Below are 18,776 nucleotides of genomic sequence, written 5' to 3' on the forward strand. Positions count from 1 at the left end.
TTGCCCAGTTCCAAAATGGCCGCCGCGCCAGAAGTCACACTGCAGCCATTTTGGAACTGGGCAGAGCAGCATCAAAAGTCGCTTCTGAGCATGCTCCGCCCAGTTCCAAAATGGCCGCCGCGCCAGAATAAACCGGGGGGGGGGAATAATCTGTTTTTCCAGCTAGGAACAGCTGGAAAAACGGGGATTTCCCGGGGAAAACGGGAGACTTGGCAGCTATGGCTGCTGCTGCTGCTGCTGCTGCTGCTGTCATTGTAAACATCTCCTAAGCCTCATATACAGGAGAGTGCTGCTGTATTCAGAGCAGTAACCAGCTGCAACTTCCCAGGAGTGAATTAGAAGAAGCAATAACCAATATTATCGCTGCGCCTATTATTTTGGGAAGACTGATCTCACTGAGGAACTGTGCTTTTTGTTTCAGCAAACAGGAATTCCTAATGTAACAAATGTGAACAGGGGACAGGAGGACAGAAGTAGTGCTTCAGTCAGGGATGATAAGCCCTTCCTCCACCTGCTGCTTTCCCTCAACTCCTTTCCCTGCCTCAGTTTCCTAGCCTCATTACTACCCACTCAGTCAGGCTCTGAGATCAGTAATAAGGGGGGGGGACACACAATATATGGGGAGGGGTTGCAGGAAGAAAAGTGGTGGGTGGGGAAGTGTCACACCTGAAATTCCTCCCTGTATCTACATTATTCAGCAAGCACAAGGTTGGGATTGCTGGGTTGCATCCAATGATGGTTTTGCCTTAGCGCAGGGGCGAGGAAGCCTTTTCACACTCCCCAGGGCCACACTCCCTTCTGGCCAACCTTCTAGGGGGGCCACATGGCAGTGGTGGGTGGAGCCAGAGGCAAAAGTGGGTGGAGCAACAAGTGAAGACGTTACCTTTGTTTGCAGCAGGCTAGAGTCTGCCCACACACTCACACAACTCTCCTTATCCTCTAGTCCAAAGGTAGGCAACCTAAGGCCCGGGGGCCGGATGTGGCCCATTCGCCTTCTCAATCCGGCACGCGGACGGTCTGGGAATCAGCGTGTTTTTACACGAGTAGAATGTGTCCTTTTATTTAAAATGCATCTCTGGGTTATTTGTGGGGCACAGGAATTCATTCATTCCCCCCCCCAAAAAATATAATCCAGCCCACTACATGGTCTGAGGGACGGTGGACCGGCCCACTGCTGAAAAAGGTTGCTGACCCCTGCATCTAGTCAGACAAACAAGAGGCATTATCAGAGCTGGAGGACATTTTCATCCAGGCAAAAAAACAACAGAGGAGAGGGGTGGGAGGCCTGGGAAGAATGTGAGCGCCAGATAGAAAAGCCTGGAGGGCTGCATTTGTGGTTCCCCACTCCTGCCTTTGTGCATGAACAAGGCAGGGCACCTGAATTTTCTTGATCCCTCCTACCCACTTAATTTCCCTCTCCACTGAAAAGCTGTTCCTGACGGTTCGGGGGGGGGGACCCACTAGTCAGCATGGGGATTGATGCAGAGGTTTGTGGTAGGTGGGTGGAGGGCAGAACGGTAAAAATGGGGTGCCTCCACTTGTGCAAGCAGAAGTACTTTCTGCTAAAGCAAAGCCAGTGTTGGAATGCAACCCACTCTGATTGCTGAAGCCACCATTAGTTTCCCCCCAAGAAGACAGGCACCTGAAGTAAAAAAGACGAGTGATGAAATCATTGCCAGAGTGTATCATTTGGTTTTTACCTGCCATTCCTCCTTTTGCATATGAAATCTGCTTCTGCTCGGAAATCTATGTGATCCCTTGCTTCCAAAATGTCCTTTAACATTTAAGATCAGGTTCATATACTAATTGAGACAAAGTCCCTGGATTTATACAGGTTTTTATGGTCCAATATGTCAACAAACAATTAAACGGGCTGTTGGTAGGGTGACTCATTGCCTTTCAGTGAGGAGAGAGAGAAAAACCACTTCTGGTACTCCTCAGTAATGTCATATTTCATAATTCATACATAATTCAAGCGCATATGAATTAAAACTGCATTCACTGGGTAACACTGATGCCAAGAGTTTGCTTCATTTTCATTTTCAAACATACATAAAAACACACACATTGTAAAACATTTTCAAATATTTGACCTTTTTCACCAGTAGAAAGATGAGCACGTATACATTCTAGCAAATTCTAGCATATCTCTGTACGTTCAGGTGTGTCTGTGTGTTTATGTTTATATGAACATACAAACACACATATATATTAGAAGCTGAATGTGCCCCTTCGGGCATTTTTATCTGGCCCATAAAATCAGAAAGAATATCAATATGCTGCAATAAAAACCACACCGTAATCTTTATAGCCAACCCAATAAATCTTCAGCAGCAACAACATATCAGTAAACAGCAAATGATTGGAATGTGGCTGAGCAGATACACGCTGGATTGCATTGCCAGCATCCCAGAGCCCTTCAATGGCCTTGTGAGAAATTAAGCAGCAATTAATAACAGAATTCAAGTTTTAACTGTTGCTACAGTAGCAGGCAATGAATTGATAGCCATATTTACCAGTACATATAAAATGCACCAGTGGAGTAATATATATAACCATGGAGTTATTCATACAACACACAATTCATACACAGAATTCATTGCCAAAGTTGTGGTGCCAACCACTAAGAACTGTTGCACTTAAGATCTGCTTGCAGGCATCTGTTTGAGAACAACATGTGAACTAGATGGGCCACTGGCTGGAACCATCAGGGCTGTTCTTAAGAGGATTAGACAAATCAATAAAGGGCAGGTCCATCTATCAGAGCTATATTGATCAGCCAGGAGCCACCTTTGCAGGTGCCAGACCAATTTGGAATAGGACTGTTAAAAGATCCAAAAATATTTCTACTGTCAGCCGCCCTTTTCAGGATTACTTGAGAACTGGATTTTTGCAGCAAGGCTAAAGAGTGAGGACAAATCATTGGCAGCCTCTCCCATGGAGACCCCCATTTCGACGAACATGCTCTCGTGCAACTTTTTGGCTGTTTCCCCACAAAAGTCAATTGAGGTGGTGGGTACAGCCAATGGGTGGCCTAAACTCCAAAGTGGTGCAATCCGGTAATCTGGCGGTGTCTGGGTTTAATGAAATCTCTGCAAACATTGCAGTGTTTTGTACACATCAATTATTTTGGAATGCAGCCCTTATTCTGGCAAGTCTCCATTGAAAAAACAGACAAAGCACTATTGTAAATACAGTACCTGTTCTTTCCAAAGCATTTTTACTGCATTGCTCACTTGTGTTGACAGCAACAGGCAAATTGACCTTAGGGAAATATCTAAATGCAGACATAAGAACACAAGAAGACCTGGTGGATCGGGCCCTGTGGCCCATTTAATCCAATATCCTGTTCTGATCAGCCAACCAGGTGCCTGGGGAAAAACTGCAAGCATAACCTGAACACAATAACACTTTCCCCTCCTGCAGTTTGCAGAGGCTGGTATTTGGAAGAGTGGAGGCTCGGCTAAAATATGGGTTTTTCAGATCCCACCCGACCTATAGTACTTTTTCATTTAAGAGCTTTGAGGCAGGCAGTGGTTCTGTTGCTGCAGCTTCCCAGTATTACTACAATGATGAGCAAACCAGAATCTGTCCCTGACACACATCAGTTAAAAGCTGAGCAGCAAATGTCAGAGCCAGGGCAGGGATGCCAGCATGGAAAACCAGGTCATGTTAATTCAGCCTTGCAAACAAGTCCACAAAAATTACTAGCCTGGAAAAAGGTTCGAGCCCACCCAGGGATGGCTGCGGGCAGGATTCCTGAATTGCAGGGGGTTGGATTAGATGACCCTCGGGATTCCTTCCAACTCTGCAATTCTATGATTCTGTGAAAAGTCACTTGCTTGCTGATGGCTGACAGAAGCTGGAAACTAAGGAGAGGACTTATTTCCTCTAGCAACCTCCAATGGTTTCTATGCAGGGAGCACTATGGCTACCAGGCTAGTGGTTAACTTCAAGGCTGGTGTAATCTTCTCACTGACCTGGTCAATGCCCAAAAATGATACGTGGAGAGCCCAATCATGCCATGTGATGGAACTGCTAGTTTTGACAATTCCCCTTGTTTTCGAAAAAACTCGCCATTGTGACATAGGCCTCTTCTTTATTTGGAACTGTTACATCTGCGTAAGCTTGAAGACAGTTATAGCACCCGGATCCAGGCAGGATGGCGGTGGGATGCGTAGAAGAACTGGCATGGTTGAGGAGAGCATCATTACCGCCATCTTGGTCACCAACGCCACCTTTCTCGTATGGGTCGGCGTTGATTAATGTGTCACCATCAGGAGCAAGGAGACTTCTGCCCACATGCCTATCCAGCGTCTCAGCCGGCCACATTCCTTCATATGCCAGAGGCAGTTTCAGCCAGCCATGGTTGATATGAACCAGATTCTTTTGTTCCAGTCCATTCCCCGTCTTTGCTGGAACATCGGAATCCCGGGCAAGCATCAAATGTTCTGACTTGGCCCGAATGCTATCCACCTTATGGATGGGAACGTCTTCCAAACTCTCAGGGCTGAAGAAGCTTACGTCAGAATTCTACCAGGATACGGGGATATTTCGTGTGACAGGGGAGGGGTGGGAAGTGAAAAAGAAAAATATAAGTGACTGATACAGTTTTTTGTGAGGTAAATTTGTTAAAACCTTTGAAAAATCTAATAAAAATTGACATGAAAAAGAGAGAGAATGGGCTGCACCACTTCAGAGTACAGGTGGAGAATGCTACTTCCAAATGTAAAAGCAAAACAAAACTGTGTGCAAATAGAAACTAACATCTCATGGCACAGGGGGCGGTATAGCCCAACGCTTTGATTGCTGTATGGATTTACAATTTGTTGGGAGTTTTTAACATGAAGGAGCAGGTCATTCTACCACCTCAGTATTCTGGCTTCTGAGTCGACGGCATGAGTAGGCCTCTATGGGCAGCAGGGCCGGATTTTGGTTTGATGAGGCCCTAAACTACTGAAGGTAATGGGGCCCTTTATATGTCCAGCTGTCCTTTGTCAACAACAAATTGTTGCTGGTTTTTTTGTGTTGGATATATGCTATATGGTAATTTATGGACCTAATAGGTATCTAAAGCCATTTGCACATAACAAATAGGAGCCTACACAACACAAAATACTGTTGCTATGTGTAGGTTTTATTTTATTTGTTTTTTATCTTATATTTTGGAAATGTACATCCAGTTTTTCCCCATTTAATTTTTTTGGGGGGCCGGGGCCCCAAGAGAATGGGGCCCTAAGCTATAACTTGTTTAGCTTATACGTAAATCAACACTGATGGGCAGCCTCAGGCAAGCTGTGTCCTCCCAGCCTGTTCAGAGATCATAACACTGGCCTTCTCGGCAGATTTACTGCTTAGGGTGAATGAGACTACACTTTGAGCTCTCAGCATGCATTCCACGTAAACAATAATAATTTCTACCAAGAGAACTTCCTAAGTGATGAGTGATTCTGGGCCCTCCTCTCGTTCATCCTCAAAATGAACAAGCCATTATTCATTTTCTCTTTTTCACATTTTATGTATAGGAAGTGAGGGCTGGGAGAGAGTGACGAAGAAGACCATCCACTGGGTTCAGGGCGAAAGAGTTTCGCAGGCAGTAAATTTCCTATGTGGGAAGTATGACAGTCTGAGAAACCACATGAAACCTCCTCCGTTGGAAAGTAAAGGCTTGTGAGAGACACTTTCCTAGTCTCCTTTATGGAATCGGAATAAGGGCGTCATTGCTGTGGCCGGGCAAAGGCAAGTCTGTCGATTGTGCTGTCTTTCAGTTTCTCATTCTTACATTTCTGCATCAGTTTGCAACAACAACAAAAAACCAACCCTTATGAAAATTCGTCAGCACGTCAGTATGCATTTCTCCAAATGCACACATCTTTTAATCCTATTTTGCTTAATATGCCTGGACTCCAATCACCCACAACATAGTGCTTATTGGAAGAGTGAGGCAGTGAAGAGATCAGGGAGTGCAGTGGTTGAACTAATTGGCACTTCTGCCACTGCACTTCCACCACAGTTGACAGGAAGCCTCCCCAGACATGGTGTGTCTGTGTGTGTGTGTGTGTGTGTGTGTGTGTGTGTGTGTGTGTGTGTGTGTCAGTTTTAAAACTGCTAATATCAACATTTTGATATACTTTGCATCTACTTGTTTTTAAAGTTTGATTTTATTTTCCATCCTTATGTTATATTGTTCTATGTAAATGGCTTGAAAGTTTCCATCAATTAAGAGGTATATAAATCTTGTTTTGTTTTGTTTTTTTAAAAAAATAGCCAATTTTAAAGGGCAATTTTTACAAGGAAGAAAACTGATAATGGGAGAAAATCCGTCCCCAACCCCTATCCCGCCACACAAACCTGCTAAGGACTTGATGGTACTAGTTTCTACGTAAGCTTCCCTGCAATGGGAAGAAACAAAAGCACCAACCTTTCTTAGTTTGTGGCAGAGTTTATCCAGAGTTTTCTTGTGGTTAGGGAGAGTGGGCCACACAACAGGCTTTATTCTGAAAGAGAAGAAGAGATAGCGCAATAAAGGAAGTGATGACAAACATTCTTACAACATTGCTTGTGAATGAACCATGAAGAATGCCAAAAGCCCTTGGGTGGTTCTCATGACAACCTCCATGGAAATGTTCTTTGCAGCTTTCTAAATCCATAAAATTCTGTGGCAGTAGAACCTGCCAGGAACCTCTTTTGGGTAGCTCCATTGGAGAGTCTCTTTTCCTCAGCGAGGAACATTGCAGGCCTAATCTCTTATTGAATATCTCATTCTATACTGGATTCTACCGAGGAAACCTTCAGATGTGGACGGAAAACCCAGCTTCTACAATCCACTGGAGATATATTTTGAGCAAACACATCCTGGCATGCCCCTTTTAGGGATGTCGCACCAGACAGATTGGCGGTGGGCTTGGGTTCTGCTCATTAGACAGCCCCTGGGTTAAAAGTTGGGGATATTTTTGCCAGTGTAGGCTCCCTTCTACCAGGGAAACCCTGGTTATGCCATATCCTAAACCCCTTGTGCATTGCACAGTTAGTGGTTGGACCACCTGTGGAAGTTCTTCCACACAAAACAGTCCAGGCCAGCAGTCAACTATGCCAACCCCCAACTGCTTGCTGTGATTTGTCCACCCGTACTAGTATAGGAATCGTGTGCCGGTGCACAAGCACCAGCTCTCCATAGTAACACATCTCTTCTGAGATGCACCTCTCATTTCATTTCTGGGTTTGCAGCTACACTGAACTTCATGTCTGAAACAGACATCAGTTTGTACTGACTCCATGTTTTTCTCCTTTTTGCAACGTTCTCATTCACAACATTAAGGGTTGCATGGGAGGAAATTCCAGAAGTGAATTGTGTTCTTAGGACCACTCTTTTGATGAAGAGTGTTAGGATTACCTGTTTCTCCAAAGTATTGCGATCATAGCTATCACAGCGAAGAGTCCAAAGAAGCATGAAATGAGTGCAGTCACAGCAATAATGTTGCTATTATTATCTGAGGAAACAAACAACAAACAGGCTTATAGACGATGACGATGATGATGACTGAGGACCAAACTAGATATGACACAAAACATGTATGCCAAGGATGTGTGTTTTGAACCAGGACCTCTTGCAGGCAACATTACTTCTTGTGCCACCATCTCTCGGCAGCAGGCTAGGCCTATAGGGGCAAAGGAACTCTCTAGGCTACAGTCTCAGCTTAAGTATTGCCAGCTGACATCACATTAGGTGCTATAAAGTCTTTCCCTCCCAGATAGTTCCTCAGCGCTGACTCACACAGTACTGCCCTCCATACCTGTCCGGTGCCAGACCTCCAACCTGTTCATGTCCTGCCTCAGGACCTCACTTTATCTAGGCTGAAATAAGACCTCCGTTGTGACCTGTTGCTCTGCTCCTTGGTAGAGCATGAGATTCTTAATCTTGGGGTTGTAGGTTCGAGCCGCAAGTTGGCCAAAGTATACCTGCATTGCAGGGGTTTGAACTAGATGCCTCTTGCAGCCCCTACAATTCTGCTAGGCCCCAGGCCTAACAATAGAATGTCCCTATTTTCTGAGGAATACTTCATCACCTATCCAAGGGTTTCGCCTTTGAAACAGGAACAGCAGGAGGGAACAGGAACCATGCCATTGTCCCGCAAAAAATTGTCCTGTAGAGCTACTCATCTCTGAGGAGAAACTGTGAGAGAATTTGGTGTAAAATGTCACACTCAATTGCCCTGGCTTTCTGCATTCAGGAATAAAGCCATGGGCATACCCAGCATGGGGCAAGGGGGGGCAGCTGCCCCCCGAAGCAAAAAAAAAATGTGGTATTATGAAGTCAATACCGAACACTCTTGCCGTTTTCCAGTGTCTGTGAGCACAAATACTGTTATCGTAGTTCCCTAGATGTCGCTTTGATGAGGCTGATATGGAGAATGGAAGCTGAGAGCTCAGAGTTTACCTACGGCTATTAAAGCGTTAATGGCTACACCGCCTCTTGCCTTGCCTCCGCTTGCCTTGCCTTTGCCCCAGGCTCGTTCTTGCCGCTGGGGCTGGGGGCCCGCCGAGTGTCACCTCTGGGGAGGGGTGACACTCGGTGCCCCCCCAGCCCCACTGCCCGCTGCATGCAGCGCCTTGTCACCGCAGCAAGAACAAAGCAGGCGGAGGCAAGGGGCACTCACGGGGCTGCTTCTGCTTTCACGGGGCTGCAGCTTCCTTTTTATTTTTTATTTGCACGCGGGGTTGCCGCAGGAGCGGCGGTGCCGGCCTCAATGGCCGGCGCGTGCACCGTGCATCCTGATACACGCGCATCGCAGAATGAAGCCCCGCCCCCAGGGGTGCCCCCGCGTTTGCCGCGGCTTGCCCCCCCTAGTTTTCATCCTGGGTACGCCCCTGAATAAAGCCATACCATGCTACCAACATGAGTCTGACCAAACTGCGGGAGGCAGTGGAAGACAGGAGTGCCTGGCGTGCTCTGGTCCATGGGGTCATGAAGAGTCGGACACGACTAAACGACTAAACAACAACAATGCACATTCTTGCTCAGGTGCTAATGCTTAAAGCCTTTTGTCTTGATCCAATGCTAGTGCCATTTTGTTGAGGGAGTCTAATGTAGGGTTGCCAGATGTCCCCATTTCCCGGGGACAGTCCCCGGATTTGGGAATAAGTCCCCGGACAAATTCCATCCTCGGAATGTTCCCGGAATTCATCTAATGTCCCCAGGAAACGCAGCAGCGGCAGTCTCTCAGCAGCCTGGAGAAGTTGGCTCTGGCTGGCTTCAGGAGCTGCTCAGAAGTTCCCATATGATGGTGGTGCAGGGGCTCTAAGATGCAGCTTCCAGGCTGCCTCCACCTTCCCCCAGCAACTAAGCTGTGAAGGGAGGCTTCATGCTGCCTATCAGAGCTTGCGTGCAAGCAGGAGGGGGCAGGGATCTCTCAGTTAGGCAACGGGAAGCCTCCCTTCCCAGCTGAGGGATCCCTGCCCCCTCCTGCTTGCACGCAAGTAGGAATGGGATTGGGGCTGCTCCGATGGGAAGGGAGGCATCGCACTGTCCGAGCCTCACCGCCGCTCTCGGTCCTCCTTCTCCGCCTTCCATGCCTGACCCACCGCACACCGCTTTCCCACCACCACCACCGAAGAACCAACAACTCAGGGGCTGCACAGGCTCAGGGAGAAAGGAGTTAGAAGCCTCGGGGGAAGGGGAAACATGGCGGTTGAGGTCAAGGCAGCAGCCACCCCTCTGCCACTGCTGCGGCATCAACACCCCAAACGTGTAGTAATTAATTAATTACTTAAAGTGTCCCCGGATTCATTGGAAAGAAAAATCTGGTGGACCCCATGGCCAACCGTCCCATTAGCCACAAGGAAACCATTGTCTCAGGTAGTAGATCTTAGACAATCTCCGCCACTGTCTCTACCCACCTACGCTCAGGAATGCTTACCTTCCAAGTCCCAGACTGCAGAATCCGGTACCGGCAGCCGTGTGACACCGAAAGTTGCGTCGACGTAACTTCCGGTGTCGCTTTGCCCTTCTATGGGCACAAAAAATGGCTGCCGCCGGCTTCGAAAGTCGCTTGTACGCATGTCAGGAAGTGCGTCGACGCAACTTCCGGTGTCGCTCCGCCCATCTATGGGCACAAAAAATGGCCGACGACGACACCGGAAGTCGCGTCTATGCACTTCCGGACATGCGTAAATGCGACTTTTGAAGCCGGCGGCGGCCATTTTTGGTGCCCATAGAAGGGCAAATCGGAAAGAAAAAAAATGGCCGCCGGCAGGAGAAAATAACGGAGAAAAACAGGAGACGAAGTGATACGGGGACCACCGGGGAAAGGTAAGTAAAATCGGGGTTTTCCCCGGAGAAAACGGGGTACTTGGCAGCTATGGGAATGTCCCATTTTGCCTTTGCTGACATGTTTACCAGGATGGGGGATCAAGGCGGTGGGGAGGTTGGTGCAGTGCAGAATATGCCACCCTGAGAATGTTGCATTAGCTCCACCACATTTTTATAGGTGCCAGGCAAAAAAACACGTTCCTTTTCTCCCATGCCTTTGGCTAATTCAACAATCTGTGGCCTTTTACAGTGTTGGGCTGGGGTTATTGGTTTTGTTTGCTATTGCTTTCTGTGAAGGGCAGTATATAAATATAACAAACAAACAAACAAACAAACAAGAAGTGCCCTGCCAGTTTTGACACAAAGCCCATCTAGTTCATGCTAGTGAGAAGCCTCCTGGGAAGACTCCAAGCAAGATCTGGGCACAACAGCACTCTCCCGACTTAAGACGCTCAGCAATTGGTATTCAGAGGGTGGGAGAACACGGCTACTAGGACCACCGATAGCTTTATTGTCCATGAATTTGTCTAAACGCCTGAGGTGTAAAGATCAGTGATAATTTATGCAACAAGGTTCTCCCCCCCCCCAAAAAAAAATCCTGTCTCAAGCTCCAATCAGAATTTTACGAACTGAATGACAATAAAGCTCTTTACTGGATGTGTCATTACATTTAGCAACATATATTTGTAACGGAGATACTACATGTGGTGGCGCACTTTGGTTTGCAGTAAAACAAAAGTCTGTACTTACTTTTTGCTGCAGTTTCGAAGAATGTCGAAGAGCTCCATTCACTCCATGTGCCCTTGAAATCTTTGCCATTGGGCTTTGACCGGGCTTTCATCTCATATGTTCCCAGCTGAAATTCCTTTGCCAGAAATTTTAATGTCAGGAAGTTGGTCGGTCTGGACTAAAAGGGGGGGAATAAATTTTTGCTTATCAAAAAGGAAACAAAAATCACTTTGAGAACCAGTAGGTTTCCATGCATTTGCACACAGTGAAACATTTATTTACCTCGAAGCTTCCTGCCTATGAGAAGCCTTTTGACAGTGGGAACATCAGCCCATTTCAAAGCTGTTTTATTGGAAGCCAGATTGCAGGTGCGGATAGAAGAGAATTTGATTTGGTCCCCGTATTTATGTGAGCTGACCCCATGTCCTGTGTCAGAGAGTGGCTGAGAAAGTGTGGGTCACACCAGCCCTGCAAAGTACCCCTGTATTGTTCTACCCATATTAATGATGGGAATGTGGCCTTGTACGTTTTGTTTTTTTAGATAAATGGAATGGGGAAAGGGCTGTGAAGTTGATTGTAGCAGCAGTGCAATGAACGAAGGCCTGGAGGAGATGAAGGGAGCCAGGGAAAGGATTTAGGGCTTCAGCAGTAAATCAGAAGACATTGTCTGGATTCCAGCTCCACCCATAGATAGAGTACAGGTCTACCGTCTGAGAACCAGTAGAGGGACAGATCTGGAATACAACCAGGCCTTCTGTGTCTACAGCACTGCTCAGAGCCTTGGCACTGCTCAGTCACAAATAAGTGCTCTGACGTTCAGTGAATTTGTTTCATGTCATAGATTTAGAAGCCTTGACTGGAGGGATTTAAGTGGTCCAGTCTTATGCTTAAGCAATAGTTTTTAAATTGTAGGTGATTTCAATTTTCAAATCTGTAGCCCTTCTATGTAATAGCTTCTTTCCCTGATGTTTTAATTCATATTGTTTTACACTCCCATATAATTGTATCCTAATCCCACCCCACCCTCCTTACACTGTTCCTCGTATTTTCCCTTTCCCACAATTAATTTATGTATAAAGTACTTCTGATTTTCCTTTAATATCATTCATGGGTTAGGCTTACACCTCTCATACGCTGAAATACATTTAATGGTTTTCTCCTAATGTATGTTAAATAATTTTCCAAATTGATTTCAGCTGTTGCTACTACCTGTTTACAACTCCCTCACCTACAGGGTTAAATTAAGGAGCCCACTTTGTACATAAATCAGTCCACTGCGGATATATAAGGCAGTGGATATTTTTCACAGGTTACACCCAGAGCACACCCACAATCCTATAAACACATGGGGCTAAGGTTCATTGAATTCAATAGGACTTACTCCTGAGCAGATATACATACGATTGCATTGCAATTTAGCCACATTTTTTATTCATTGAGAACAATTTGAAAAATTAGCCATGATGACTAACTCCAATCTTGTTCATTATAATGGGAACAAAGTGCAACTAACTTTATCTGGATCTAACTGCATGTAGCTTTCAACTAAAAGACAGATATCTTTTTTTTTTGACACATACAGAACTGAAAATGGAAAGAGCACACTTATGGTCAATTAAAACGACACATTCTTACTCACAGTCCAGTGTTTGTTTTGCTGCCGGTACGCTAGTTCATGCGTTAGTTTCCCCTCAAGATATGCTCCATTGTGTGGAGTTGAGAAATTAACAAAATACTCATCTGCCTCTTCTTCGTAGATAATTGTTAAGCCAAATGGTGCTTCGGGTTTAACTGTAAACAAGAACATAGAAATCTAAAAAGAGGCAGACTGAAAAAGTTCTCTAGTAAAGAGACTTGTTGGAAGATGAAGGTCTTCAGTTGGCACCAAAAAGACAACAGAGATGGCACCTGTCTAATTTTTAATGGGAGAGAATTCCAAAGGGCATGCGCCACAACACTAAAGGCCTGTTTCCTGTATTGTGCAGAATGGAACTCCTGATAAGATGGCATCTGCAGTATGTCAGGAAGTACTGATAACAATGGTTCTGTGTAACTTGTTGTGAGTCTCTTGCTTGCGCCTTGTTGTGAGAGAAGCAGAGAGAGTGAGTCTTGGACTCTTGTTGGACTCGACGCATGCCTTGACCACGGCAGTGGTGAATGTCTATATATATTTGCTACCAATATGCTTTTATGCCTGTCAAGTAAACCTCTACACTTGACTGAATCTTCATGGCTTCCATGAGTGTTTATTGCCTACTGTGTGTACCTTCAACCCCGAAGACGCTTCCAAGGAAGGAGCTGCGTTGAGATGTAACTGCTGAGTATGGATACTGGCACACACACGCAGCGAAAGTGATGCTGGACCCAATAAATCATCCATCAGAGGTTGATGGATTGATCCATCAATAATCTTTCAGGTACACATTCACTTGGGAATAAACCTCAATGAACATAGTGGAACTTATTTCCATGAAACTCCACAGAGTATGGTGCTTCAAGTTTATCCAGCTGTTTGCACCTAATAATCCATATAACTTTATAGGCCTCTTCTGATAGTATCATGAACCTCATAAGGCTTGGTTTCCAGACCCTTGATCATCTTAGTTGCCAACCTCTGCACACGTTCCAGCTTGTCAATAGCCTTTTTTGCTACTGCATCACACTTTTGACTCAAGACCCCTAGATCCTTTTCACATGTACAGTTGCTAAGCCAGGTGTCCCCAATCTTATATTTGTGCAGCTGGTCATTCTTGCCTAAGTGTAGAACCTGACATCTGTCCCTGTTGGGCCCAGTTTCCCAATCTATTAAAGTCATTTTGAATCCTGATTCTGTTTTCTGCAGCATTAGCTACCCCTCCCAGTTTATTTTCATCTGCAAATTTGATGAGCACCCCCTCAATTCTGTTGTCCAAGTCGTTTAGAAAGCTCTTAAACAACAACTCGCGCAGGACATAATGCTGTGGCACCCCACTTGTCACTTTTTTCCAGGATGACAAGGAACCATTAATGAGCACTCTTTGGGTTGGATCAACAAGCTGCAAATCTACCTAACAGTTACCTCTTCTAAGCTCACACTTGACCAGCGTCTTCGCAAGAATATCACGGGGGACTTTGTCAAAAGCCGTACTGAAATCAAGACATATTATGCCCACAGCATTCCCCTGATCCACCAAACTTGTAACTCTAACAATAAAAGAAATAAGATTTGTCTGGCGTGACTCATTTTTGAGGAAACCCATACTGGGTCTTAGTCATTCAAAGCAAATCTTTCTGAAGAAGGCGTATTTCCAGAGTTCTTGCAAAGGAGATGTAATATGAATGTGAATCTACAGCCAATGTTCATGCAACAAGTGGTTATGTGGGACTACATTCAGATATGGCAACTCGAAGCCTAGTAATGTTGGAAGTGACAGCTCCCAACTGGAGTGTTTATTTGTGCTATATGTACAGTATTGGCAATGTGCATCAGGGATCAGTGGAATGCTGCGGGCATAATGTGTCTTGATTTCAGTACGGCTTTTGACAAAGTCCCCCATGATATTCTTGTGAAGACGTTGGTCAAGTGTGGGCTTGGAAGAGGTAACTGTTAGGTATGGAAATTGCAAACAAGTCTGATTCATGCACATGATAACATTGGGAAGGAGCTCACTGATATCGCTTGCTTTCAAGGTCTGGCATTCCATGCATTGCTGTATCGTCATCACGCTCAAGCAAACTTCCATGGGTCTAAGGAGTTCAACGCTTTTCAAAGTACAATTGCCTTGCAGCTGGCTCTCCATTAAGCATCTGGAGGGTGGTTTTCCAACCCTGTGAAGGATATTAGAAATGAAATAGTTGAAGCTTTCAAATGCTGTGAAAACATAACAATCATGACCCTGTTTTTGGAAATCAAACCTAACGGTCCTAAATATACAGAATAGGAGAGGATTTCAGCACACTCCTTGCACCACAATGTTGGGTGTGGTGTTGGGGAATCTCTTGTTTAGGTGATTGTCAATAGTGTTAGAGCAGGCACCCCCAAACTTCGACCCTCCAGATGTTTTGGACTACAATTCCCATCATCCCTGACCACTGGTCCCCTTAGCTAAGGATCATGGGAGTTGTAGGCCAAAACATCTGGAGGGCCGCAGTTTGGGGATGCCTGTGTTAGAGGATATTTCTCAACCCTTTTAAATTTCCTTTAAAATGTAAAAATCCCCCTGGAGGGGCATGGTTCCCCCCCCAAAAGAGGACATGTCCAGGATTTCCCGGATGTATGGCAACACTGCTTCAAACATTACTGCACATCCTTGCAGTAGCATCTAATGCTGGATTAATTCTTCTTGATGAAATGTCAAGATCAAGAAATTCTCAGAAGGTCCGCTGGAACACTGAATTATTAAGATAATTTGACTAAGGAATTATTACAGAAAAGTAACCACATTTTAATGCACTGGAAAGCTTCTTACAGAGTAAACCGAGTGTTAGCCTCACTCAGGTTCATCCCGGTCCTCAGGATGTTGCAAAGTAAGATATTTGTTCTGAACGCCGGCATTCGAATGACACATGCGAAGTCGGTGTCCATTTCACTTTCTGCACAGGTGCCTGAGGAGAGAAGACTATAAAAGGAATGCTGTGGGCTGCAATCTGACAAGTTGTAAGTACTTCTTAAGGAATGCACTCTGATAATATACCATTAATATTTTAGTTTTTAAGTTCAGCCTCCCCCTCCTCCTTCTGTTTGCATTCTCTGATGGTTCATGGTTCCATTTTGTATTTACCTTCTTATAGGGTTTTTTTTGGGGGGTGGTGGTGGTGGGGGAAGCTGAGAAATATCCATTAAGATTGCAGGGGGCCAAAGTTGCCCTATGACCAGATTGCTTGAATATTGGCAGAATCACATGTTTGCCTTCAGCGTTTGCTGAGCTAACATGGAATATTGTGTGTTGGCACCTCTGTGTAACCCTTCCCAGCCCCCAGCCCCCCAAATTCCATGGTATGGGGTGGTGGGAGAGAGGGCATTGTTAGCATCCAGCACAGGCACACAGCTGGAGATGAGAAAGAAATCCAGCTCAGCTCAAGTCTACCTAATTCACCCTTTCTGCAGTCCTAAAGGGTAAAGGGGACACCTGACCATTAGGTCCAGTCGTGACCGACTCTGGGGTTGTGCGCTCATCTCGCATTATTGGCCGAGGGAGCCGGCGTATAGCTTCCAGGTCATGTGGCCAGCATGACAAAGCTGCTTCTGGCAAACCAGAGCAGCACATGGAAACGCCGTTTACCTTCCCGCTATAGCGGTTCCTATTTATCTACTTGCAATTTGATGTGCTTTCGAACTGCTAGGTTGGCAGGAGCTGGGACCAAGCAATGGGAGCTCACCGCGTCACAGGGATTCAAACCGCCGACCTTCTGATCAGCAAGCCAGTGGTTTAGCCCACAGCGTCACCTGGCTTCCCCTTAATTCACCCTTTCTGCAGCCCTATCTCCTCTTAAATTTTTGTACTCTTTATTTTTTGCTATTTTTTAAAAAAGTGTTTCAAGCCACTACTTTAAAAAAAGGTGGGGGAAATGCATATTTTAATAAGTACGTAAATGCAAATTTTACTGCTTGATGCTGGAAAGGGGCTAGGCTGGGAGGTGGTGTGGATAGCCACTTATGCAATGCCCCCCCCCAAAAAAGCGCCAAGGCACTGATGTGCATTTTATTTGCATGTGCTAATTTGTATGTATAAACACTCATTTATAAATATAATAATATAATTTATATAGGAATACAATACATTTTACCCTAGTGGGGGAAACTGAGTGCTTCTTCTGTCTGCTTGCCACCCCTGGGGGTAATTTCAAGGCACCTCCTGTTCTCGCTTCTTATGCTTCTTTATGTTCAAACCAGATTTGGACTGGACAGCCCTTCAGGTAAATCTAAATCCCCCGACAGTCCTTCAGCTAGAGGACAATCCTCTGTTACTGCCTACCTTTGTACTCTCCAGATGTTCTGGACTGCAATTCCCATCATCCCCAGTCAGCATGGCCGATTGCTACGGATGATGGGAATTGTAGTCTAAAACACCTGGAGGGCACCAGCTTTGGGTAGGATGTGGGGTGCATGGCCACTTCTCTCTTAGTCAATGTGTTCCCTCTAGAAGAGGCACTTGGTAGTAGCAAGGAAACTTTCAGCCACAGATCTTTTTTCAATGACTCATTGTCATTGCACTACATCTTTCGTTTGCATGTTTCCTAGAATGATTGCACAGCGCTGTTGATCATCTTTTAATTCACAGCATTAACAAGTTCAGCACCGCATGGTAAAGACGTGTGAGACGTCTTAGGAGAAGCCGCTTACGCGTGGCTAGAAGGTAGCTTCGCTCACTTTGCTCGAAACCTTCAATGCCAACTCATGGGAATTTCCAGCAAAGTTTGCTCAATTGTTTTTTTCAGTAATGGGTTGTTTCATGGTTTCCTATGCAGCAGAACTGTTTTTAGGATCCACAGGTGACTTGACGTACAAGGCTGCCATGTACCACTGTTTGGGTAAAAGAATGTACCCATGTTTATTTGCACAGCTTGAATTTTGTGCTGAGATTGTATATTCACTGAAGGTCAATGTGTGAACACCCCGAAAGTTATACTGTCAAGGAGAAAATAACTGTGCACCGTATTTGTTGGGGATTAGAGGTTTTTGCCCCAAATCTGACCACTCTGTGGCAGCTTGGCATAGTCAAAAATACTACTGGCAGGGCTTCCCTCCAACTGGAACTCACAGGAACTCAGTTCCGGCACCTCTCAAGTGGGTGCCATTGGCATGATAAGATAACAAGGGAGGCGTTCATGGTGAGTTCCGGCACCTCTTTTTCTAGAAAAATAGCACTGACCATCGGATAAGATACAAAATTCATTAATGGTTACATTTTAGGTGATGGGATTCCTTTCCTTCCCAGAAAAAATTCAGTGGGGTGGAAGTCCCGGCCCCACCAAGCAGAATGAACAGGGGGGATACCAAGTGGGGCAGGAATGGCATACTAGTTATACACACAACCTTCTAGAGTAGGGATGGAGGGAGCAATCCAATTCCATCCACATTTAAAGGCGAACCCACCGAATCCACAGTTTCCAGAGCAACATGGAAACTGAAACACCGCCATCCTCTGAATTTTGAATTTCGCCATTATTCCGCGCTTTAGAGAAAAGCATGAGATGACTCACCAGAGCCTGAATAGTCTTCCAAGCCACTTTCAGCAGCAATGGCAGGAAGAAGAATGAAGAAGAAAGTACACAGCGCCGGCCTTGCAACGGCCATCCTGACTTCACATTCTTCTCTCCCCTGTTTCTGTGAAAGCGATGCAAAGGCGGAGAAACAGCTTTGCTTGCTATTTTATATCCTCGCTCTTAGAGAGAAGCCTTTGATAAGGCAAACCACAGGCAGGGGGAAACATAAACACAGAGACAAGTGGGCACAGAGCGAAACAGGAAGTCAAGGAGTGTGTTCTTGTGGAGGGAAATCAGATGAAAAGATAGCACCACAGTCTACAGATTCACACCCATAGCTTTAGCATCACCTCCTGGTTCTGCACTAGAGGCAGATCATAAACTCCAGGGTCAGGACAGGAGCGGAGCTAAGTTCTGTAGCGTAGGCCAATGAATGCACTGGCAAATAAATAAATAGGTGCATTTAAGGGGTATTCCTGTTGATTTTTTTTTTTAACACCCACATTTGCCTAGCCTTCTGTAACTTTCCAAAATCACAGCTGCTGTGTTGCTT

General features: G+C 45.5%; 1 protein-coding gene across 2 annotated transcripts; it reads right to left on the reverse strand.

The window, feature by feature from the left end:
- Positions 1–128: 128 nt before the first annotated feature.
- Positions 129–18,392, reverse strand: IL7R (interleukin 7 receptor). Of its 2 annotated transcripts, none has more exons than XM_035100900.2 (8): positions 18,221–18,392; positions 15,487–15,622; positions 14,688–14,845; positions 12,678–12,829; positions 11,060–11,216; positions 7,394–7,490; positions 6,422–6,497; positions 129–4,533 (listed from the first exon to the last, which is right to left on the reverse strand). In XM_035100900.2, exons 1-8 carry the CDS (start codon positions 18,312–18,314, stop codon positions 4,039–4,041), a joined length of 1,365 nt encoding a protein of 454 aa, XP_034956791.2. In that variant the 5' UTR covers positions 18,315–18,392; the 3' UTR covers positions 129–4,038. The 2 variants fall into 2 exon arrangements, with proteins under 2 accessions (XP_034956791.2, XP_034956793.2); XM_035100902.2 differs by having other exon boundaries at positions 15,487–15,636.
- Between the last annotated feature and the right edge of the window lie 384 nt (positions 18,393–18,776).

This window comes from Zootoca vivipara, chromosome 11, assembly GCF_963506605.1.
Source record: "Zootoca vivipara chromosome 11, rZooViv1.1, whole genome shotgun sequence".
In the NCBI taxonomy this organism is placed as follows: Eukaryota; Metazoa; Chordata; class Lepidosauria; order Squamata; family Lacertidae; genus Zootoca; species Zootoca vivipara.